Raw genomic sequence first — 25,313 nt, 5'->3', positions numbered from 1 at the left:
CCCAGGCGCCCCTTATTTGTTGAGCCTGATTTGACGTTAAACAATAGAAAGGGAAATAATTCCTGTACTTCATGCAAAATTAAAATTGTAATAACAGATTTGCGTACACATGATTATCAAGGAATTTCTTATAAGCATTGCCCAACCTTGACATTGGTATCTTGTAGAACCGCACTTCTCACACTGTGTGTGTGGCAAGAGAGTGGTTCTTTTTTATTGCCAATTTGTCGTGGAGTGGGAAGTTCGATGGTGCGTCCATGTCGAATTGCTGTTAAAGATCCTGAGCGCTTTGCTCCCACTTCTGGTGTCTGTCTCATCGTGGACCGGCACCCGTTACCAGCCACACTTGGAGGGTTGCCCTTCTGGTTCTTCCGCAAGGAAGAAGAGCGCAGAGTCTACTCACGGGTCCTAGTGCTTAGGACCTAGTGCTTAGCAGCACGTCACCTTGGGCGAGTCACTCTAGTTACACCGATTCGCTTCTTCCATGTCTATAAGGAAATCCTGTTCCCGGCTTACCCACTTGTCTTTATTTACAGGGTACTGGGAGATTTGATTGAGGTAAAGAAAATCTTTTGTGCAGAGTAGCCCATATTTAAATATTCGACACCATTATTTGCTGTTTGGCTTTTAAAATCAGGGAGAAAACCAAAGCTTTTTTCCCCGGTAGTGAGAATTTCTTATCAGTTTAAATAGCAACTCTATTTAAACAGCCCAGGGATTCTGTTTTGCAGGAACATGCTGCTTTTGGTCTTCCCCAAGTGAGGGGCAGAGGGCGTCCACAGGAAAGCCCCCCCGGTACCTCGTCCCCCAAGAGGGGTCTGGCGTGCAGGCCTGAAGGCTGGGAACTTCCTGCGGGGTTTCCTGGGAATTCATGGCCCAGAGGGAGGCAGGCTTGGGGGCGTCTCTGTCCGGTATGTGCAGGAAAGGCGGGAAGGAAGCCCAGCCGTGTGCAGTATTCTGCATGCATGGCCGTGGAGAGGAACTCAAGTCAGAGCAGCAGGTGCAGGGGCTGTTGTTAAAAGCAGGAAACCGGAAAGGAATGAGAATGGAAGAAAGACACTGTGGAGGAGGGCAGGCTTGCATTCTTGTAACGCAAGGAAGCATTCGACCGAACGTTAAATACGTGTGGCTTTCGGGCCATTTGTGGGGTTTGGAAACAAGCATGTGACGCGAGCACAATGGTCGCTGAGACTCAAATGGGTAAATGTCCCCTGGACACAAAGACAAAGTGCTTGTTCTGAACACCAGGGAGCTGGCCCTTAGCCGTAGCCTTTCCAGGCATTTACTTGCCAGGTTTGGGGAACAGATCGATCGGGGTGCCCCCTTTCTGGCCTCTTCAGTCTAGCTTTATTACAGACCCCCCGCTGTGGTGCGCTTTTTTTTTTTAGTGTTATTATAGATGCTAAAGACGCTGGGTTCAGTAGCCTGTTAAAAGTAAAGACGCTGGGTTCAGTAGCCTGTTAAAAGTAAAGCCAACTGAATGTCCTAGGAACCTTCTGGAGTGACATTAGAAACTTCGTATAAATTTATTAGGAAAAATGAAATCTGTATATTTTGCTTGAGAATTGTGTTGTTATTTAGCACTTTATTTGAAGTTCATGGAAATTCTTCATGTCTAATTTCTTTAGAATCATTAGCCTCATGGAAACTGCCTGGGGTGTTTTTCATCTTTGAATAATGGATCATGTTTTCGGTGAAAAGTAATATATTTTGGTTTGGTCTCTATATAAGCCTTGTATTGAAAGAGTCTGACAGTTCATTTTATATAAAAATATGCTCCAAGTATCAAAGGCAAATAGAATTATGTTAAGCCTTGCTCTTTTTCTCAACATCCTCCTAGAGTCAGGGCTCAGCCTAATTTGTTAGAGCAGCACTGTCCAGTGGAAATAAGGTGTGAGTCCTATATGTCATTTAAGATTTTTCCAATTGCCACATTCAAGTGCAAAAAGAAATCAGTTTTTGTGAAGTTAGTTTTAATAATATACGTTAGCCCAATATAGCCGAAATGTTATTTCAACATGTACTAAATTTCAAAATCATTATGAGGTATTCTACATTTCTTCTTCTATTGATTGTTTTTTTTTAAATCTGATACATAATTCGCTGCAGACTGCAATTTTGTTTGCACTCTTTGATTGCACTGTTTACCTGGCTTTCATTCTCTCCCGGGTCGGTTGGCATACTTTTTCTGCAACTGGCAAAATAGTAAATATTTCAGGCTTTGCCGTTGTCGTGTGAAAGAATTCACGGACAATGCGTGGCTGTGTTCCAAGAAAACTGTGTTTACAAAACCAGGTGGCAAGCCAGATGTGGCTCCCAGGCTGAAGGCGGCCAACCCCTGCCCTGACGAAGTGTGCTGTCTCCTTAGAGTTTTAATCCTCAGAAGTTGACTACTGTTTTGGTGTAAAGCTACCAACATAGCTATTGTGATGACTTTCATTCAAGAATATTCAGGAAAAATGTACCAGGAAACAAAGTCCATGGTTAAAGAATGAAAATTTTGGAACCACAGGAACTTCCCATCCCCCTTTCTGAACTTGGACCTTGTAGGGCAGACAGTGCAAGGTAGGGGTTCATGGTGCTGGCCCGGCCCTCACTGTGCCCGGCTCCGTCTTGGAGCAGCTTTGCGAGGCTTGTAAGTTACCCTCTCTGTGCCTCAGGTTACGCATCTTTAACATGGGGGCGATCATAATCCCTACCTTACAGAGTTGCTAAAATTAAAGCGGCACCTGGCTGGCTCTGTCGATAGAGCATGCAACCCTTTTTTTTCTTTTCTTTTAAGATTTTATTTATTTATTTGTCAGAGAGAGCGCACAAGCAGGGGCAGCGGGGGCGGAGAATCCGGGGGCGGAGGATCCCAGAACCCTGGGATCATCATCTGAGCCGAAGGCAGACGCTTAACCACTGAGCCACCCAGGCGCACCGGGCATGCAACTCTTGATCTCGGGGTTGTAAGTTCGAGTCCCACGTTGGGTGTAGAGATTATTTCAGAATAAAATCTTAAAAAGTTCAGTAAAAGCTAGCATTATAAAGTTGGTGTAATGTCTGGCACATGGTGAGTTCCTGGTATGTTAGCCTTCCTCGTTGCTGCTCCTCTTTTATTACTAGTACTGCTATTACTAGTCCCGTTGCTACCACCACCACAGTAGGGACTCATGAACACAGAGCAGTCCGTGCACCAGAACAGAAGCGCTTCAACGGGATCAGGCACCCGCGGGTGGTTGTAGTAGCTGCTTGCATGGGGTCACTTTGGGCTCGGACTTGTCGACAAGGAGAGGAGCTCCTGCGCTCTGGGGACGCTTGGGCAGAATCTGCAGGGATTCCGGTATTAGAAGAAGTGATGCCTGTCCTGGTAACTGCCGTGTGGCATGACTTCCGTCACTCAGTCTTTGGACCTGTTGCATGAAAACACCGCAGCTGCCCTTCCTGCCTTCCCGGGTGGTAGAGCTGAGTGCGGGCTCCCCTGTATGTATGTAGTTTGGAAGCTGCAAAGTGCTATGCAGATGTTGTTAGCTAGGAGCATTTCCTGAGGAGTTGGCTCTCTTTGCCTTCTATTACACATTTAATTTGATCATCATAGGCTGACGTAATTCATAGAGCAGTTGGAAGGATTGAGATGCCTGTAGAATGCTTAATTCGTTGGTGGAAACATAGCTCCTGTTCAGTGAGTAGTAGCTGCTGTTTTTATTAAATTAGTTTAAGACACAGCCTTTTATCATAATCCATCCCTGTAGATTTCTGTGCGTCCTTTGGACTAGAAATACATTAAATGACCTTGTTATGTAGCGTGACAAACTCCCACATTTCCATGGTCTGACACACTGCAAGATGGTGGCACACATAAAATTATGACACTCCGCATAGAAGACTGACAGAATTAAGTCACTAGAGTGTTATCAGTAATTACTTTCTGGTTGATTAAAATGTCAAACTAACAAGGACACCGTGTAAAGTGGGAGCTGAGGGAGTCTCCCGCAGGGTGATCTTGTCCTAGAACAAAGCCTCTCTGACAGGAGGCATCTCTCTAATCCTGTTGCCTTAGAGGTCGAGGCTGGGCAGAGATGTGGAGGTTATAAAGCTTCACGTGGGAGCAGTCGCCTTCCAGTTCTCCGTGCTCCTAACCACGGGCCATTGAAAGTACAGGACTGCATTCGCCACGAAACAAAGGGACTCTTGAGAGCCAGGATAGGGGTGTGGACAGGAAGCGCTCTGGTGTGGGGACTCCGCCGTTCCACTCTTTTAATTTCCTTTCATTCAGTAAAATCTGAATAGAATACAGCCAAGAGTAGAAACCAGCGAGACGTCCTCCCTAGGGACTAGCTGATGAAGTACGTCCTGGTAGCCGCTGTGCGGCTGGTGGAAAGAACATGGGGCACCTGTGTGTCCTAACAGCGATGTCTTTAGGTGAGAACAAAATGTAGGGCATGCTTTCATTTGCCTTTTTTTTTTTTTTCTTTAACAAAGCTTGTGTGTGTGTGTACCTGTATGTGCTTGTTAGGTGTGTGTAGAATGCACACACGGTCGTGTGTTCGTTACATGCATTGAATATGTCCAGACGGAGTCTCCGGAAGCTGGCCAGAGTGGTTTTCTCCAGGAGAGCTGTGGGATTTTCACTGTACACATTCTCTGTGTTTCTGATTTAAAAAAAAAAAAAAAAAAAAAACAACTTTGGATGCATTATTCTGTCATTTCACCATAACTTAATGGAGAAATGAGACTACTTTTATTTCCCAATTTCTTTTACATTCGTCCCCAAACTCCATACTGAGAAGTTACTTGATTGTGTTTTGCAGCTGAACTGTTTCCTATAGAAACACATTCTGGTTATGTCCTATAAGTAGTTAAGAAAAAGAATGGGATATTGAGCTGTGTTTTGGGCATGTTCTCTAGAAACACATTTTGAGGACCGCTTGGACCTTGTGGCTGGCATCCTTAAGAGTTCCAGTTACGCCAACTCCAGAACAGAGTTTTTCTGCTCCTGTTTTCGTAAAAGTAAATCAAATCTAGTTGGATAGAATTTGTTTTAAGGTTTTCTTGCAAAATTCGCCCTCCAACAGTGAAAAACCTGGCTCCCGCCACCCGCCATCCGTCTATTTAATTGTACAGTAGTAGCGGAATTGTGAACCTGTCATTCCCAGGGGAGAACTCTATCAGCTACGGTACGGTGTGTCTATGCAGCTCCCTTTGCCCTTAGTCTTGCATACAGACCCCATTTCCAAAGGTACTTAAGACGGCCCCGCCCCCAGTCCTTCAGTGAGGTGGTTTTCAGGCCTTTGTAATACATTGAGATTCTTTTGTGACAATATACATTACTTCCTGGGATCCTCCAAGGTTCACTCTTGTGCTTTAAAATTCTCCGGATCTGGGCAAGTGTATCATGTGGTATATCCACCATTACAGTATCATACAGAATAGCCCCACCAACCCAAAAGGTCCCTGTGCTTTACCTATTCATCCCTCCCCGCTGAGTCCCCGGGAACCACTGCTGTTTATACTCTATAGCTTTGCCTTATTCAAATGCCATATAATTGGAACCAAGTAGTAGATACGTATGCTCATTTCAGGCTGTTTTCCTGGAGCACTATGATTTAAGGTCCCTCCCTGTTTGGGGAGCTTGATATCTCTTTTTTAAAAATCTCTGAATAATATTGCATTATATGGCTATACCACAGTTTCTTCGGCCATTCACCTATTGGACGACATCTTGATTGCTTCTAGATTTTGACAGTTCTGACTAAAGCTGTTACGAATATTCACCTGCAGGTTTTTGTGTGTTCGGTTCAGTTGGCTAAATCCTTAAGAGCATGCTTGCTGGATCATATAAAACTGTGTTTAGCTTTATGAGAAACTGTCTTCCAAATTGGCTGTATCATTTTGCATCCAGCCAACTGTGAGTTAGCATTCCTGTTGGCCCACATCTTCGCCATCATTGGGTATTTTCAGTTTTCTGGATTTAATCATTCTAACAGGGGTGTGGAGGTATCATTGTTTTAATTAGCAATTTCCTAAAACAACTGCTGTTGAGTATCTTTCCATATGCTTAGTAGCCATCCCTAAATCTTCTTTGATGATGTGTCCAGATCTTTTCCCTACTTTTTACCTTGGGTGGTGGTTTTCATATTGCTGAGTAGAAAGTGTTCTTCTGTATGTTGGATACAGTATTTTTTCAGATAAATATTTTTTAAATCTTTTCCCAGTGTATTGCTTGTCTTTTCATTGTCTTAACAGTATCTTACACAGAGAAGTTAATCAATTTTTCCTTAGATGAACTGTCTTTTGATATCGTTTCTAAGTCCTTGCCAAATAAGTACCCTGGAAAAGGCTGTAAACAGAACCACAGTTTTTTTTTTATGTAACACCGTAGTATAAGAGTGTGTGTATATGGTGTGTCGGGACCAATGGTAGACAATTTAGTGACAAATTCATAAAATTTAGACCCTCCCCTGAGAGAATGTATCATCTACTGGGGACTTCACATGAATATGTCTAATGGACATGCAAATATACGTGCCAGGAGAAAACGCATGGTCAAGGTCACATCCTAAGGCAAGTACACGTGTGCTGCCAAGGGAAGGGGAGGTGACAGATGGCGCCGGTCAGATGCCTCAGGAACAGGTTTATGTATTGAGGAGGGTATGTTTGAGAGACCCCTAAAACATCCATGAAACTCACCAGTTAGAGACAACGGGAGGAACGGGTGGTGAGGCTAGCCCCAGCTGAGGAAGACAGGAAGTGACGGCTTTAGTCCAGAAACAGCTAGGGTTCTCTAGAACTTGAATAAAATGTAGGGTTTGCCGAGCTGTGTGTTGACTGGAAGGCTGGCTGGAGCCATAGTGTGGGGCCTGGAATGTGAGATTGAAGCCTTTGTCTGGGCTTGGTGTGCGCTGGGAGTTGGTGAGCAGGGGCACAGCATGGCTAAAGTGGCGCCTCAGAAAGATTCTGCGTGTGCATGTGCGTGTGTGTGTGTGTGCGTGCGCGCGTGTGTGTGTATGTGTGTGTGTGAGTGATCTGTTCCAACTTCTCCTTTCCTGTCGGGTAGTTGGGGTTTGCGTGGCTCTGAGGTGAACACAGCAGCTTCCAGCTGTAATAGTTGAGCATTTTCTCCTCAGGGTTGGTGACCGCCCTTGGCCAGGAGGGGTGTCGTGTGAAGGCTGTGCCTGGTGAGGGAGAAATTTCCAGCTCTGTAATCTGACCTCCAGGACTGATGACAGCTTTTGCCAGTCAGTGTCACCATGTTGCTTCCCGTTCCTCACCTGGGAGGGGGCAGGGGGTGGCCTCTTTTCTAGGGGAAATGAGTTTCTGCCTCTTTGCTCAAAATGCAAAGTTAGCAAACTGTGTAAAGTGTTTAACAACCCGGGAGTGAAATGACTGATGTAAGTACAAAGAACTTTTGTCACTAGTTTAATGGGCTTTTGTTTAGTGCCTGTTCAAGGTCAGGAAAATTATATTGCCGCTTTAGTAACCATGCTTTTGAAAACTCTTCAAAGCGCGATAAACCTCTGTTCAATATTTATTAACTGCTTTTGAGAGTTTGATGTAGCAAACACAGCAAATAAAGATTGAGAGGCCTTGCATCTTTTTTTTTTTTTAATTAATTTTTTTGGTTAATTAGTAAGGTGAGGATAGGCGTCCCATTGTAAGACTTTCTCAGTCATTACAGGGCTGGGAATGATAGTTTATTAGTGTAACATAATTGACTTTGGATAAGCCTTTCTGGAATCTTTGATTTTCTGTAGTTGAAGAAGGGTTATCAGAGGTGAGGTTTACGTTTAAAGGTGAATAGAGTAAAGGTATATCCGGTAATGGTAATGCAAATACAAATACACCTAAGATACTCAATCCTCTCTGTAAGGTTGGTTGCAGTGCTTCTCCCCGACTCCGGAATATTTGCTTACCAAAATAAAGAATCTTGTAAGGGTTCTTTTTATTAAATAATTAGCTTGTTTTATATTTCTTAGGATGCCAGGGACTAATCCAACATAATATGGACTATGAAATAAGTCCCTCAGTTGCAGACCTAATATGTATGTAAATAAAGGTGAATGTACTTCACATGGAAAAAGTAGGTCAGGATCCATTTAAAAATATGAGGAAGAAATAGGACCCTTTAATTTTAGAATGTTATACTACTCACTTTGAGAAACAGTCTACCAAAGAGGTGGGAGATTAAGTCTTGTGAGACAGAAAGTTAAAAATTTTTTTCTGTTAAGCTACTAAGGGCAGTAAGGAAGGCACTTGTCGGTAAAATATTCAGATCTCGTTTGGTTTTTCTGTGCTCCGAGGACCTGGATTGTCAGGCCTACGGCTTGCTGCCGTGTTGCATTCTAAGCAGATTGGAGCCAATCTCCAATTTGGACCCAGTTGTTTGTTGCGTCCAAACAGAAACGGGCATTTCGTGCTGTAACCTGGAAGGTTGCTCTCAGTCTATGGAAGGAACTTCCAGTTTCCTCTTCTACAAGATGGAATCATCTGCCCTTCTCACCCACCCAGTCAGAGTAGAGAAGTACCTTCTCCCTGAAGTCCTGGCTAGCCCCGCACCAAACCCCGTGGACCTCTGCGTGGCAAGCCAGATTCCCACTCTTCCTGAGTTCCCAGGCCTCCTTGCCTGGTTTCTGAAATCTCTCTCAAATGCTGAGAAGCACGAGAACTTTGAGGGTCCATCGATAATGAACTCGCTCTATTTTCTTAAATAAGCACAGATTGAATGTCCTCGTACTGTAGACAGGTGGCTATTTCCAAGTTCGCTGACACCCTTCTTACTATCTTTATGCAATATTTATGAAATTATGAAAGGCTAGGTAATGTTCGGGGTAATCAGCTTCATTAATACATAAATGCATTTATTTCTGTCTCTGATTGTGAAGCGTCTCCCCTGTCCTGGGCCCCTGTTTATCAGCACCTCTCTTGCCCTTTATTTAGATTTGAAGCTGCAGAAGGTAGGGCTTGCTCGTAACTGGATTTTGGGGGGAGGTCTTAGCATGTTCTCAGTCATTTGTTTTGTCTAGGCATTCTGAAATCTTTTTAAGATGGTAGGGGAAAATAGTTTTCCTCATTATTATTATTATTATTATTATTTTAGAATTGAATTACCTGAAACAAATACATTCAATCCTGTCTCCAGGATGAAGACTTTCCCTCACATTCATTGCTGCTTGTCCATTTTATTTTTTAATTTTTTATTTATTTTTTAAGATGTACGTATTTATTTTAGAGCGAGCACGTGCAGGAGGGGCAAGAGGGAGAGAGAATCTCAAGCAGACGCGGCGCTGAGTGCAGAGCCTGACCCAGGTCTGGATCCCACGACCCTGAGATCAGACCTGACCCGAAACCAAGAGTGGGACGCTTAACTGACTGCACCACCCAGGCGCCCCACTGCGTCCATTTTAAATGCCTCCATGTCTTGTGTGGCATTTAAAATACTTTAAAAAACTGGCTTTATTTAGATAGAATTCACATACCATACAATTGACCCATTTGAACTGTACAATTTGGCGGGTTTTTGTATGTTCACAGATAAAGTGCACCCATCACCACTGTCAGTTTTAGAACTTTTTCATCAGCTCACAAAGAAACCCCCTACCGTTGGCCTGCCCCCTCCCACACACACACACACCTACCTACCCCCACTGCTTCCACCAGCCCTAGGCGGCCACGACTCTGTGTCTGCAGAGTTCCCTTTCTGGACATTTCATATGGATGGAATCCTATAATATGCACATGATTTTTTGTGACGGGCTTCTTTCACTTAGTAAAATGTTCTAAGGGTTCATATAGTGTGTATTAGTGCTTCATTCCTTTTTAGGACCAAATAATACTCCATTGTGTGAATAGATAAACTATATTTTGTTTATACATTCATTTGGGGTTTTTGTTTAGTTTTCATTTTTTTTAAAAGTAATCTGCACCCAATGTGGGGCTCAAATTCATGACCCCGAGATCAAGAGTCACATGCTCTACCAACTGAGCCATCCGGGCACCCCCATGCATTCATCTGTTGGTGGACATTTAGGTTGTTTCTACTTTAAAGTATTCTTCCAGAAGCTTCACACTTGGTCTCCTTGCTTCTCTTTCCCTTTTTCACTCTATTCCATGCAGGACCTCTAGAATCCACTTGATATCTGGTTTTTTTTACCTTGTAAAAAAATGTTATTTATTAAACATCTTCAAAGACATATAGCCATGTAGGAAAATAGTCATATTGTATATACGTGATTATCTCCTTTGTTCAGTGCAGCCTAATTTTTTCATTCCCTTTTTTCCTAGCAACTTTTCTTCCCAGCGTCCGTAACAGCGCCTCCAATCCCAATAAGGACTAAACCTGAGCCTTCCTGTGCTTTTCTGCACATACGTATCTAGATTTAGACAGAAATACCTCAGAGATATTGTGGGTTTGGTTGCAGACCACTGCAATAAAGTGAGTATCACAAAAAGCGAGCCAGATGAATGTTTTGGTTTCCCAGCGCATATAACATTATATTATTCTGGAGTCTATTAAGTGTGCAGTAGCATTATGTCTTAAAAAAGGTGTGCGTATCTTCATTTAAAGATGCTCAGCACCATCTGAGCTTACAGCAGGGCATAATCACTGATCACAATGGAAAAGTTTGAAGTTTTGCAAGAATTACCAAAACGTGACACAGAGACAAAGTGAGCAAATGCCGTTGGGCAAATGGTGCCAAGAGACCTGACAGAGCTTTGCTACAGACCCTCAATCTGTGAAAAACACAGCGTCTGTGAAGCGTGATAACACGCGGTAGGCCCGCAGATTCACGCACATGCAGTAAATAGGGCAGGGTTGATTTGTTGTTGTTCTTTTGGGGGGTCTTTTTGTTCCTTCGGGGTTTTTTGGTGAGGTCATTGTTGTACAAAAATGAGATTGTTACACATACTTTCCTACATCTTTTCTCAGCTTGCCAAAGGCCTGAGAGTCTACTGGTGCATCTTTCACTTGGTCTCGTTTTTAATGGCTGCATAATATTTCGTGATGTGCCTGATAACAAAATATCCCTGGCCGTTCTTCTGGTCTTGTTTCCAGTTTTGACGCTGCCGACAAAGGGATCCTTGTACACTTCGGGTCTGACCGCATTCATCTCTTACTCTAAGCCTCTGTTGGTCCTTATCTTGAAAACAATTGCCATCAAAGTTGGGATGCAGGAAGCACAGCCGCCCAGGTCCACTGCACCCCACTTTCTGCCCCAGACTAACAACTGGACACCAGGTTCTTGTTCTGCCTCTTAGCTGTTGTTTGTGCTGCATTCTCTGTGATACGCCCCTTCCCCTGCAGCAATGAAGAGAAGTTGTTAGAGCCCAGACTCTGGGTCAGACCTGGGTTCAAATTATGTGTCCCCCGTACCTCCTCATACTTTGCTTTCTTCTGCATTCCTAAGGAGCTTAATTTTAATGTTTGATATGGTTTTATATTCGGCTTTCTGCTACGTAAGGAATGAGGATTGGTTGGTATACCTGGCACCCTTCTAAGTTGAAGGGTCCTGGGAGACGGAATGCAGCCCCTGTGAGCCTACGCATGGGGGGGCAAGGGCCTAAGGGAAATGTCTGGACCTTCCTCTTAATGTTGCTGTGAACCTTAAACTGCTTTCAAAAAATTAAATGTCTCAGTGGGGAGTCTGCTTCTCTCTCTACCCTTCCCCCTGCTCATGCTCTCTCGCTCTCTCAAATAAATAAATGAAAAAATCTTTAAAAAAATAAAAAATTAAATGTTAAAAAAACAATTAAGGAAACCATGAAAAGATTAGTGCTTGCCAGGGGTTGGGGGAGGTAGAAATGAGTAGGCGGAGCCCAGAGGAATTTTAGGGCAGCGAAACTACTCTCTATGATCCTCTAATGGTCGATGTATGTCATTATCCATCAAAACCCTTCGAATGCGCAAGACCTGGGAGCCCTGTAAACTGTGGACTCTAGGCTGTGATGATTCATGAGTTGTAACAAATGCAGCGCCCTGGTGGGGGTTATTGATTAAAGGAAGAAAAAAAAAATCTAGCCCCACTTTTTTTTTTTTTAAGTCTTCCTTGAGCATGAACCATGAACCCTTGCATATAGTAGGTGTTTAAAGCCCTGGTTTATAGCCATTACTTCCAAAGTCCATGTTATTTGTTGCCATCAAAACGTTAGGCGGTCTCTGTCAGAGCAAACTCCAGCTCTGGAAAACTAGTTCCCAGTGAAGACCAGTGTGTGCTGGTGAAGTTTGGGAAGGAAAATGCCTCTAAGTTGTGACGTGTCCCGCCCCCAGCTGGGTCATCGTTGAACATTAAATTCACCAGAGAAGGAAGTTGAAACTAAAAAGAGAAGCACGGATGGAAATACAGGCTTACCGTGCCCCCCCCCCCCCCCAGTCTCCTGATTGCTGTGTGGGTTGCCCGTGGCAACAATCTGCCTAGAGATCCCCCTTCCTGGTTAAATTACTACACAATTGCACCGCGAGCCTGGAAAGAGCGGCCGCTCCTGGTGGCCCCCTGCCTCCCTGCCTCCCTCCCTGGGCTGTATGAAATCCTACAGCCACACCACACTAATTAGCCCGAGAGTGGAAGGGGTCGTCATGGCGACCGCGCACTTTTTAAAGCACAGGAATGGTGTTCATTATTGTTCAGTGTCTTTAGCTGTGCCCGAAAGGTCAGTGAGGCAGGCATTTTCCATATGAATTTTGGCCTGAGAGCCAAGCTGAAGGTGGAATGTTCCTCGGAGAGGCTGAAGATGGTGAGTGTGGCTGAACTTTTTTGGATAGGGGTGTCCCTTTCGTAATATTTTTTTAGGATGTTCTAGGAACTGGTGCCAAACGAAGGAATCGTGGGGACATTGTTAAATAAGGGATTGGAAGAAAAGATGCACAGAAAAACAGTGTGGGTCCGGGAAGGGGAGAGATTGAGAGAAGTCTTTGAGCATCCAGTGATTGAATACTAAATTAGTAGGTGTCTGATTACGAATTTAACAAAGTTGAGTAAGCCTGATGCTTTATTCTGTGTTTGTTTTACGTTAGCTCTGTGCTAGTCTTTGTGGATGGCTACTGCTCAGATTATATTCTCAGATAATATAACGGCAGCATGTTAACCAAATACCTCTAGGACTGTTGCCTCTCTCCATGTTTTTAGAACACAAAGATAAGGAACTGGGGGTGACTTTTCACATTTTTATGTTTTTCTTCCTTTTCCAGGGATAAATAATCAAGACTAAAAACCAGGGAGCCACAATTTTTTGGAAGTTTGCCCTAATTTTTTGGCTGTACTCGGGCAGAATACTGCTGAGTAAAGACAAGTTGACCACATTGTTTGTAGAAGGAATTAAATTAAATGTAAGAGAAGTCGGCCTGCTGTAGATGATAGCAGGGTATTCCATCAAAAGCTGTAGGGGAGATTTACAGAGCATTCTTCAAGTGTATTCTTCGCTAGTTTGGGAAGCCTGTGGGACAACATGGCTTTAAGCCTAAATTTGTGTTAATGACCACGTTTATAAGGACTGCAAATTTAAGCCACTCTTTTTCTTTTTTGCACTTTTTAACAGTGTGCTTCCATCCTCTCACACTCTTTTTCAGTCATTTTATTTACAGTTGTGTAGGATAAAATACAAATTAGTTCAAGGGACTGGCTGTTTGGATTGAAAAACAAATCATTGCCCAAAAAGCCGAGAGTGGGAAATGGCCTACTTTTGGGCTTTCCCCTGAAAGACCATTGTCCTGTCAGCAATGCTAGTTTGTTTGGTAATGGAGTGGATAAGAGAATACATTTCAGGACATGAAGTTTTGGGTTGATTTTTTTTTTTGTCTGTCTTTGGTTTGGATTTTCTGGGATTCATTTACTTAGGGATCATCTTGTAGAGCTCTCGATACATGGAAGATTTGACTAGATATTGAGAAAACTAAAATTCTATATTTTTTCCACTGGTATGCTTTCTGTCTCCCCACTCCCCACCCCAGCCACCCACCCCTCCCTCCATCCCTCACTGGGTCACTCTATTCTTTGGCTAGAAACATGCCTTTCAGTTCCTTGAAATGGAAGTTCAAAAAGTTTATTGACATCCAGATGACACTTTCTAGGTTCTTTGAAAAACAGTATTTAAAATGGTAGTTATGTTTATGATCATTAAAACAGTCAGAAATTTGAACATGGAGATTAATACCAGCGAATTATTGGTATCTTTTAAGACATGATAATGGTGGTGTGGTTATATTGAGAAATGGTATTGATTGTATTTACGAATGAGATGATGTGAAGTCTGGGACTTCGGAAAAATTTAAGGGCAGGGAGTAAGGGCTCCTGGATGGTGCTGGATTCACAGGGTGATGGTTGTTGAAGCCAAGTGATAGGTCCCTGGGGGTGGGGTTTGCTTTCTCTTCTGTATTTTTGTCTGGGTTACGTGTGTGCACGTGCGTGCACGTGTGTGTGTGAGACAGAGAGAGAGAATGGGGGGATTGCCTCGTTCACTTTATCCTCTCACTGTTTCACATGTTCTAGATGCCAGACCAGTTTGACCAGGCGGTTGTGCTAAACCAGCTGCGATACTCGGGGATGCTGGAGACGGTGAGGATCCGGAAGGCGGGGTATGCAGTCCGGAGACCCTTTCAGGATTTCTACAAAAGGCAAGGCCAGGCTGAATAGATCCTCTTTCTTTTCGGAGGCACTGGGAAAAAGAGGGTCGTAGCAAAAGGTGACGCGGGTGACGTCTTTATGCGGCAGGTATAAAGTGCTGATGCGGAACGCGGCTGTGCCCGAGGACATCCGGGGGAAGTGCACGGCCCTGCTGCAGCTCTACGACTCCTCCAACAGTCAGTGGCAGCTGGGCAAGACCAAGGTAAAGTTACGGAGAAAGAACCTTCATCCCGTGGGGCGCCTGGGTGGCTCAGCCGGTGAAGCGTCTCCCTTCGGCTCAGGTCATGATCCCAGCGTCCTGGGATCGAGCCCCGCGTCGGGCTCCCCGCTTCTCCCTCTCCCTCTGCCCCTCCTCACCCGCTCGTTCTCCCTTTCTCTCAAATCAATAAATAAAATCTTTAAAAGAAAAAAAAAAGAAGAAAGAACATTCATCCCATCGAACTCCTGGGAGATGTTAGGGCAGGTATCCTGTGCAATTGCTAACAAATTATTTTTGAACTTGGGGGACAATATGGTGCCATCCCCACCGTAGTCTTTTGTCCTCCAGACAGTTAATATTTTATCTGAAGTACTTGACTTGTCAGGAGCTCTGTTTTGTGAAACCTCAGACCCAGAGTGTGCGTGCGCGTTCCTGCAGGCAGTCAGCAGATTTGGGCAGATGAGCAGTTCAGTGCCACGAAGTGCTGGGCAGCCTCTGGCTTCAGAGAAGTGAGAGCCCAGACCCTTCTAACTGTTCGTGATCCGGACGCTGAATGCTATCCCTGCCCCACAGGACCTGTTGTGCCAGAGACCGGCCAGTAGTCCGAGATCTCGTAGGTTGACCAAAATCCAGTCTAGAAAAGCAAGTGAAGGTCATTTTTGGAACATGCTGGTGTGGCTGAGATGAGGTCTGTATCCGTTTTATTCCAGATAGGAGCTGAGGGGCAGACAGTTTAGCCTCAACAGCAAAAATTAGCCATAAAATTGGTGGTGTGACCTCTTCTGCTTGTAGCAGGGAGCTGCCGAAATATTCACTTGCTGTTCACTCTTGTTTCTTCCCTCCGCTCCCGGGCCTCATCACCCGGAAAAGACAGAAATGTGACTTGGCACAGAAATGCAGGCAGCTGGGGGGGCTTGACCGTTGAGTGTTTGGATGTACTCGAACATAAGAGGTGGTCCTCATGCCTCATCCTCCTGGCCCTCTGAGTAGCAATGCAGCATCCAAAAAATATTTTAAAGTTTCCATTCATATTGCATTGTTTTTAACCAAAGAATTTATTTCTTTTAAAAAAAGGGAAAAGGGGGCGCCTGGGTGGCTCAGTCAGTTGAGCGTCCAACTCTGGATTTCGGCTCAGGTCATGATCTCAGGGTCATGATCGAGCCCCGTGTTGGGCCCAGCTCTGATTGTGGAGTCTGCTTAAGACTCCCTCTCACTGTCTTAGTTCATTTGGGCTACTATAACAAAATACCACCGACTGGGTGCCTTGAAGAACAGACATTTATTTCTCACAGTTCTGGAGGCTGGAAGTCTGAGAGCAGGGTCCTCACGTGGTGGAGAGCAAGCTCGGGCTTCTCTCCCTCTTCTTAGAGGGCACTAATCCCATCATGCCCTCCCCCCCCCCCCGCCCTCCTGACATCATCCAAACCGAATTACGTCCTAGAGGTCCCGCGTCCAAATCCCATCACACTGGGAAATGGAGAGGATACAAACATTCCGTCCATTATCACATCAGTGACAAGTATGGACGTATCATGTGGGGACATTCAGCAAGGGAAAGTGTATAATGGATGTACTCTTCACTCTTAAGGTTTTTTTAAGATTTATTTATTTATTTTAGAGAGTAAGAAAGAGAGTTGGGGGGAGGGGCAGAAAGAGAGAGGGAGAGAGCATCTCAAGCAGATTCCGCACTGAGCTTGGGGCTCAATCTTGATCGCATGACCCTGAGATCACAACCTGAGCTGAAATCAAGAGTCAGATGTTCAACCGACTGAACCACCCAGGCGGCCCATGCTCTTCTCCTCTTGAGCACTTTCACCCTGGCAGGGATTTAAGATACAAACATCCAACAGGGTAGTGATGGCATGCAGAGGTATTGATTAGTTATCTGTTGCTGTGTAACAAGCTACCACTAACGTAGTTGCTTTAACAGCACATGTTTTAATTCCCTCACGGTATTATAGGTCAGGGCTCCAGGCATGACTTAACTAGGACCTCTGTCGGGGTCGCCCAGACTGCAGTCAGAATGTCAGCTGGGGCTGCATTCCCTTCTGGAGCTCGGGGTCCTCTTCCAAGCTTGTGTGATGCCAGCATCTGGTTCTTCGCAGTTGTAGGACTGACGTCCCTGTTTTCTTGCTGGCTGCCACCCAGGACCGCTCTGAGCTCCTGGAGGCCCCAGCAGTTTCTTACCATGTGATCCATCCCACAGCATGGCAGCTCACTTCTTCAAGGCCGGCAGGAGAGCTCAGCCGGAGTCCTTATAATTCATGTATTCACAGAAGTGACATCCCATCACTTTTCCATATTCCGTTTGCTAGAAGGAAGTCCGTTTCCACCCACACTTGCAGGATTAAACCAAGGTGTAACTCACTGGGGGGTCATCTCAGGATGTGTCCTCACAGGTTTATAGGTCTTGCTGCCTGGAATTCTCCTCCCTCTGGCCCCCACCTCCATCCCCTATTTATCTAACTCATCCTTCCAGTCTTAGCTTAGACATGGACTTGGACAGGAATCCTTTTTGACATTCTCCATTGCACCCCGCACGAAAAATACACCCCCAAACTGAGTCAAGCCCCCTCCTCTGCCATCTACATCAGTCCCATTGTGACACTCAACATGGTCTCGTGCCGTCTTGGTGTTACCTGGTGACTTCTCTACAATCACCCAGGAGAGAACATAGAGTTAATTGTTCATTCTTCTACACAGTGCACAGAGTAGGAGCTCAGTCAATGTCTGGTAAGCGCTAGAAAACTATAAGGGATGGAACGAGGGTATCACTCATGTAGTCCCCCAGGGGAAACTTTCTAAAGATGGCTCAAATGGAGCTCTTGACAATACAATATCGCCTGCTCTGACTTTTTAATCAAAAAGATACTGCATTCTCTATCAACGGCTACCCTCCTCCTATCCCGCTGCCTTATACAGTGGAATAACAGCAAAGATCGTGATGTCTCAAGACAATACAGGTCTCTTCTCTGAGCTCTCAAGAACCAATCCAACTTCACGTACACTTACAGTTACATTATGGAAATGAGGCCCAAGCAAGGCTGGAACCAGGCATAGCACAGGGGACACAGAGATATAAGACGTTGCCCTTCAGGTTACTATGTTCCCGGGAGAGAAGACATCACGTGCCACCGATCGATCACACAGCGTCATCTCCTCTAGGAATAAGGACACTGCTTCTCCAGGAGAGACCTCACTGTGGATTGAAATGCTCAGGAAAGCATTCAGGATGAGGACATCTTTAAAGAGGAGTTAAACTTTAATTGGTGACCAGTTGGAGGTAGTAGTAGGATGGAAACTTGACGGTTCACAGAAACACTGGGAAGAAAATGTAAACATCAGAGCGTTTGAATTGTGTCCACTAAATAGCTTTGACCTTGACCACTGTTTGACTTAATTATACATTAGTGTGTGTTTTGGTCAGTGTTGCTACCAGAAGTCTTTGTATTTAAAGCCTTGAAATCTAATGAACATCTGGATCTTCTGGTAAAGAAATTCCCATCACACGTGACGGAGGGAAACGTGGACAGTGTTGTAGTTTGCAAATTAAACACGGTACCGGGTCTAAATTAGTTGGCTCACATAAAAACACATTTAGTACTTGGAAGGCAAGAATTCATATCTGCTGGGGACTCAGGTAGGAGTCCTGCCTGAACCTCCGGTGAACAGCCTGTCCAGAACATTCCCCTGTGTGTCCCCGCTGTGAGGTTGAGTTGAGGGTGACCTGGTTTTGACTCTTCCCGCTGTCTTGTGACTCTGACACATTTCATTTTTCTGACCACCTGGATTCTGTTGCCAGACCTTTTCCCCTCTGTTCTATGGCAATAAAGTCTGCAAGAGGTATTTTTTTATAAAGACATTTTACTAGAATAATCCTTGGGCTCTTGAACTATTAGGATAAGGATGAAAAAAAGCCAGATGAAATTGTTCATATTGTATGTTGAGTCGAGTTCAGCAGGGCAGTCCCTTGAGTGGGCACTGCCCTTTCCTGAGCCACTTGGTGGCACCTGCTGAGGGCAGCACTTCCATCCACAGAAGCTGGGTCATGCTGGCTCCATCTTGGCCACGTCCCAGGAGGACGGGGATATGGCCGCTGCTGGGCTGGGAGAACGGACGTGGCTTTCTGTGTGTCCTTGCATAAATTCAGGGTGGATGTTCTTAAGCTGAGTTGGGCCTCTAAAAGTGTTCTGCTCTATTTGTTTGCCCTTCGGGTTAGTGGAAGAGCATCTAGAGAAAGATGGGGAAGTAAATGTACTAGGTGGAGCAGAGAGCTCTTTGGGATGGGCATGAAACTTAACACTAAAGCAGGTATTTCTCTGATTCTGATTCAAACCAAGACATTCTGTAGACTTCCAGGAAGGTGAAAGACACTCTTCCCTTCATAAAGCTCTCTATTTGATCATGGAATAAATATGTTGCTCATTAGAACTGGCATTTTGTTTCATTATAGCCCCGCCACCATCGTGCTTCCCCAAGATTTGACTTTCGTACTTTTAAATACTCCCCAGAGCAACAGCATTAGAATAAGATCTTTAATGCTGGAAAGAAGTCTCAAAGAAGTTTAAATACTTCTTGAAAGTCTAGTCTTGATGAAAACTGCTTCAGAGATTCATATTTCTGAAAACTTTTTATTATCAAATAAAGAAGCTTTATAATTGTAGCTTCTGTCCTTTACTTTTTTTTTTTTTTTTGGCCAAAGATGCAGTCTCTTCATGCATCAATAGAGCATATAATTGCAATTATAGGAAGAGAGTTGTATGAAAAACTTTTCTAGGAGAATTATTTGTGGTAGAGTTTTGCAAGTGCTCGGGAACCCGGAGCAGGAGTAGGTAAAGCTTCTGTGAGTCACATGGTGGTAGGATTCCTTATTCGCTTTTTTTTTTTTTTGCCCAAATGTCTTGGAAGAGGCAGAGCAGAGTGTCTGGGAAAATGTGCTATTAAGAAAACATAATGCATCATTATAGGCCAGAATGACTCACAGGAGCATAAATCAAAACATCATGAGTGAGAGAGAGTGTCATTTAGCCTCCCGCCCACCACCACCAAAATGCTTCCAGGCTGACCGTTAATAGAAAAGCATAAAAATATTTGGCACTAATTCTTCTAGGAAATAGTTCAGAATTTCTTATGCAGGCAGTAAATCTGAAATTATAAAATTTAAAGCTACCTTGATTAAGGGAGGGTCTTAATGTTTTCACATCTTTTTAAATACTGGGAATTCTGATACAGAGTGCCAATTAGTAGATATACTTCCCTTATTTAATAAGCATAGGGTTGAGGTGCCTGTTCCCAGAAATAGGCCAGCAAATAGCTATGATCTGTTTTGTCCCAATTCTGGTATTCTTGTGAGGGTCAAACAGAGATGGAGCGGAAATGGTTCAATTCTAATTTCAAACTCCGTTTTCGGAATTACATTCTTTTTTTTTTTTTTTTAAGGTTTTATTTATTAGAGCATGAGCGGGGGGGCAGGGGGGAGAGGGAGAAGCAGACTCCGTGCTGAGCAGGGAGACCACTGTGGGACTCGATCCTAGGACCCTGGGATCATGACCTGAGCCAAAAGCAGCTGCTTAACCAACTGAGCCACCCAGGCGCCCTTAGAATTACAGTCTTAATGTCAACTTTTAAATGTGCATTAAAAGTTTTTGAGGCCAAGATACCGTGATCATAATCACTTAACAGTCATGCAGAGAGAGTTTCCATGTGCTAGTAAAGTAACATTTTGCAAAGTTCTTGGTTTTTTTTTTCCCCCTCCCTCCCTTTCCTTCTTTCCTTTTGTAACATAGAGCGTCTCTCTGTGTTTCTTGTGACTTACACTTCATGTGGGACTGGTGCTGGTCCGTGAACTATTTGTCCCACTTAAGTGAGTGTAAACTTTGATGGCAACTTCATAGTCCTCTTTGCCTGTTGGATCTAATAACCAAAAAAAAGGGGGGGGGGACTTTTATTTTCTGTATCTTTGCTTTTTCTTCCTAGTAATATATTTTTGCTCTATTTTTCGAATGTCTTAGTACATGACAGATGGAAAGTTAAAAAAACAAAGCAGCCCTTCGCCACAGGGAGTTGGAGAAGCACTGTTCTAGAACACATGGCTGTGTGTTTGGAGCAAATTTACGAAGAGAGAGGAAAGCCTGACTTCCAAAAGATATCTCTGACTCGGAGAGAACCTCCTTTTACCAGCCATGTTCTTTGCTTCTGATGCGTCCCTTTCCCTCGGCCAGGTCTTCCTTCGAGAATCCCTGGAGCAGAAACTGGAGAAGCAACGGGAAGAGGAAGTTACGAGGGCGGCCATGGTGATCCGGGCCCACGTCTTGGGCTACTTGGCACGGTAAGAAGCACACAGAGGGGAGAAGCCGTAAAGTATAAAGTGGCAAGAGGAGGCCTCCCCCTGTATGTGTCACCAGGCGGGGTAGCCCTTGTTTGCTTTTACTTACAACAGACCTGGATGGAGGTCAGGACCAGGCTATGGGGAGTCTCAGCGTAGCACTCCTAACTAGCGATGCCAGATGCCCAGTTGGCTTGACTTGGGTGAACATAGGCAAGGGGCCTCCTGCTGTCTCCATTAGAGCAATGACAGGAGGGGACAGTGCCGAGATATTTAAGTTGTTTACCCAGTTCCTCTGTGTCGCGTATTGAAGCCGGGCAGCCTGGCTGTTGACCTGGCTGTTGGCCCATCGGGTCCACAGAGACCGCCCCCCCCCCCCCGTGTTTGCCCAGTGAGGCAGCTTGTTGCCTTGTGCGCTAGAGTTCTGTCCATCTCTGCGGACCTGCCTGCTCTGTGAAACCCCACGCCGTTCCATTTTCTGGAGACCATCCTGCTGTGGCCTTTTTCTTTCCCCCTCATGAGAACGGGAGACTACATCAAATCTTTTTTGGAGCTGTTTACAAGCCAACCTCTCCCAGGACTCTTCAAAGTCAGCATTAGGGGTTATGGGCTTATTTAGCCAAGATAATGATAAGGTTCTTGCTTTAGTTTTGTTTGTTGTTATTCTTTTGTTTTCCTTCCGTTTTGTTTTGTCCAAAGGGGCCTCCTCCTGTTCGCTCCCGTCCCTGTAATGAGACGTTCAGAACTTGGCCCTCTTCTTTTGTCTTGTAGCATTAATGTAAACTCATTTGAAGAGCTCGGAGCCTCATTACCTCAACAGTTATTCTGTTGTGCTGTTTTGTTTTCCATTTTCAGAAAGCAATACAGAAAGGTCCTGTATTGCGTAGTGATCATACAGAAGAATTACAGAGCATTCCTTCTGAGGAGGAGATTTTTGCACCTGAAGAAAGCAGCCATAGTTTTCCAGAAGCGACTCCGAGGTCAGATTGCTCGGCGAATTTACAGACGCCTGCTGGCGGAGAAACGGGAGGAGGAAGAGAAGAGGAGACGGGAGGAAGAGGAGAGGTATACACTAGCTTTCTTGCTCGGATGAAGCAGAAGGGCACCTTTTGAAAGTTTTAAGGTCAATATCCATTCTTGCAGCAAGAATTCTCAGTGGATGCTGCAGAACCTTCTATTTGAAACATTACCTCCTGGTGGCTTGGATATAAAATCCTTGGCAGCCTTGAAGACCGAGTTCTGTGCATTTTTATTCATGCACAGAATGAGCCAACTGACCAGAGGAAGAGGGTCCATCCTTCATCCTTTTTAAATTGTCTTTAGCAAAGTTATCTTTTAAAAAGGTAGCGCTCTCTCAGAAACGTGCTTCTGGGATTTTTTTTTTCATTGCTTTTGGTTATTTTCACCATCTTTTTCCTTTACATTTTTAGAGAAAGAGAGAGGGCACGAAGAGAAGCTGAGCTCCGCGCCCAACAGGTAAAGAATGCTGTTGACCGTGTGCCATCTCATCTGCCCCTTTCCTTCCCACCTCAAACACTTTGATGTAAGGATTCAAAACGAAAATGAAGTATAAAGATACAAGAAGAAGAGTTTTAAAGGAGATGCTGATGATGCACAACCCGCTACAACTGAGAAAAACTTTGTGAATGCCTGAGGTTTTAAGCATCATTTCTATAAACCCCTGTAAGCTCTGCATTAGTGGGCGAGCACTGCCATCACGAAGTACCACGGCCTGCGTGGGTTAAACAAATTGTTATTTCACAGTTCTGGAGGCTAGACCCCCCAGGATGAAGGTGTGGGCAGGTTTGCTTTCTGCCCAGGCCTCTCTCCTTACCTTGCACGCGGCCACCTCCTCACTGGGTCCTCCCGTGGGCTTGCATTTGCGTGCATGCGTCCCTGGTGTCTCTGTGTGTCCCCCGATCTCCTCCATCTGTAAGGACACCGGTCAGATGGGGTTACAGCCCCCCTCATGGCCTTATTCTCAATCACTTCTTTCAGAGCCCTGTCTCCAAATACACATTCTGTGGTAGGGGGGATTAGGGCTTCGACATCATCCATTTGGTGGAGGGGGCACACAGTTCAGCCCATAGGAAGAAAGCACAGCTCCTCACGGTTCTTTATTGCAGAGAAGGAGCGATGCCTGTACTGGTTGGAGCGACCCTTGCTGACCCCCTCCTTCCTCTTCTGCCCAGGAGGAAGCCGCCCGGAAGCAGCAGGAGCGGGAAGCCTTGCAGAAGAGTCCGAGGGAAGCGGGAGTGCACTGTGACCTGGAGAAGCAGAAGGAAAACAAGCAGGTGGAGGAGATCCTGCGTCTGGAGAAGGAGATCGAGGACCTGCAGCGCATGAAGGAGCGGCAGGAGCTGTCCCTGACCGAGGCGTCGCTGCAGAAGCTGCAGCAGCTGCGGGACGAGGAGCTCAGGCGGCTGGAGGACGAAGCGTGCCGAGCGGCGCAGGAGTTCCTGGAGTCGCTCAACTTCGACGAGATCGACGAGTGCGTCCGCAACATCGAGCGCTCCCTGTCGGTGGGCAGCGAGTTCTCGGCCGAGCTGGGGGGGCCGGCGGAGGGCGCGGGCGCCGAGAAGCCCAGCTTCAACTTCAGCCAGCCCTACCCGGAGGAGGAGGTGGACGAGGGCTTCGAGGCCGACGACGACGCCTTCAAGGATTCGCCCAACCCCAGCGAGCACGGCCACTCGGACCAGCGAACTAGCGGCATCCGCACGAGCGACGAGTCGTCGGAGGAGGACCCCTACATGAACGACACGGTGGTGCCCACGAGCCCCAGCGCGGACAGCACGGTGCTCCTGGCCCCGTCGGAGCACGGCTCGTCCAGCGGGGAGCCCGCCTACTGCATGCCCCAGGGGGGCGGCGGCGGCGGCGGCCTCCTCCCCTCCCCGGACGGCGACTACGACTACGACCAGGACGACTATGAGGACGGCGCCATCACCTCGGGCAGCAGCGTGACCTTCTCCAACTCGTACGGCAGCCAGTGGTCCCCGGACTACCGCTGCTCCGTGGGGACCTACAACAGCTCCGGGGCCTACCGCTTCAGCTCGGAAGGGGCGCAGTCCTCGGTGAGTATGGGCCGCGGGGGCCTGGGCGGTGGGGTGCGGGGCTGGACCTTGTCTGTGACCTGTGCCCCGGGGGAGCCCAGGTTTCAGAGTCGGGCTCTTGAGGATGATCCTCTTGAGGATGATCTTGAGGATGATCCTCCACCCCTTTCTCTGGCCAAAAGCAATCGCATTAGTAGATGGAGCTTTGATGTGCTTGCTGTAGGTTGAACACAGAGCCCAGAATCGCCTAAGAAAACTGGCATTGCAAATGGAAACGCAAGCTGTGTCTGTCATAGCCTCCAGCAGGTGGGGAAATAAAGCCCGCCCTAAATTAGAACTAGAATGGCCAAGGGCACATGGGCGAAAGGTCTAGCCTTCGGGTGGCTTCACGGTCCACTCCCGGGCATGTTCTACCTGGTTCTGCGCTCCTTAATGGCTTACAGCTGCTCTTTCTAGCATATGGGTTTATTTATAGTTGACTTTTATTTTTTCCCATTGGCTCTGCCTTAAATAGCCCCTTGATTTTCTAAGGCTTGAAGGTATTCTTATCATTGTAATTTAAAGGGAATTAACTCTTGTATGGTTTGATTAAAATTATACCCTGGAACAGCAGTGTTTTTAGAACAGCCTTTGGATGAAGTAGGTCTCGCATCGTATCAATTCGATAGATCATTTGACCTTACAGGTCGGTATTTTGTAATTCTTTTGATGACCACCCTGTGTTGTAAATGGTATGAATCCTCCTGTTGCTTCTGCCAGGTTTTGTTTTTTTTTTTTCAATGTTGACAGATGCTGGGCATTTTTGTTGCTTTTTCTGTTTGGCTCACCGTTGGCTCTCTCCTTCTTGTCCAGTTTGAAGACAGCGAGGAGGACTTTGATTCTAGGTTTGACACGGACGATGAACTTTCTTACCGGAGGGACTCGGTGTATAGCTGTGTCACCCTGCCTTACTTCCACAGCTTTCTATACATGAAAGGTAGGACCCGTGTCCCCAGGGCGCCTGGGGAGGGCGGTGCGGTAGAGCCACGGACCGCTGAGGTTGTGTTTTCACGGAGGCTGATTGAGGGGGACCAGGAAGATCACTCTCCACGGCCCCCACCTGGCGTTAGGTCGTCTGAGGTGAACGAGGGATGCTGGGGGTG

At 45.8% G+C, this 25,313-nt stretch overlaps 1 protein-coding gene across 1 annotated transcript in view; it reads left to right on the top strand.

Moving 5' to 3' along the window:
• MYO10 (myosin X) overlaps window positions 1-25,313 on the top strand; it is a 210,203-nt gene that overhangs the window by 156,102 nt on the left and 28,788 nt on the right. The window contains exons 20-26 of the mRNA XM_036109218.2: window positions 14,463-14,587; window positions 14,685-14,799; window positions 21,018-21,124; window positions 21,977-22,186; window positions 22,552-22,597; window positions 23,314-24,192; window positions 25,024-25,147. Coding sequence (XP_035965111.2) covers window positions 14,463-14,587; window positions 14,685-14,799; window positions 21,018-21,124; window positions 21,977-22,186; window positions 22,552-22,597; window positions 23,314-24,192; window positions 25,024-25,147 — 1,606 coding nt within the window. The remainder of the gene's footprint in view (window positions 1-14,462; window positions 14,588-14,684; window positions 14,800-21,017; window positions 21,125-21,976; window positions 22,187-22,551; window positions 22,598-23,313; window positions 24,193-25,023; window positions 25,148-25,313) is intronic.

This window comes from Halichoerus grypus, chromosome 2, assembly GCF_964656455.1.
Source record: "Halichoerus grypus chromosome 2, mHalGry1.hap1.1, whole genome shotgun sequence".
NCBI lineage: Eukaryota > Metazoa > Chordata > Mammalia > Carnivora > Phocidae > Halichoerus > Halichoerus grypus.
This window is presented reverse-complemented; position numbering and strand designations above follow the sequence as displayed.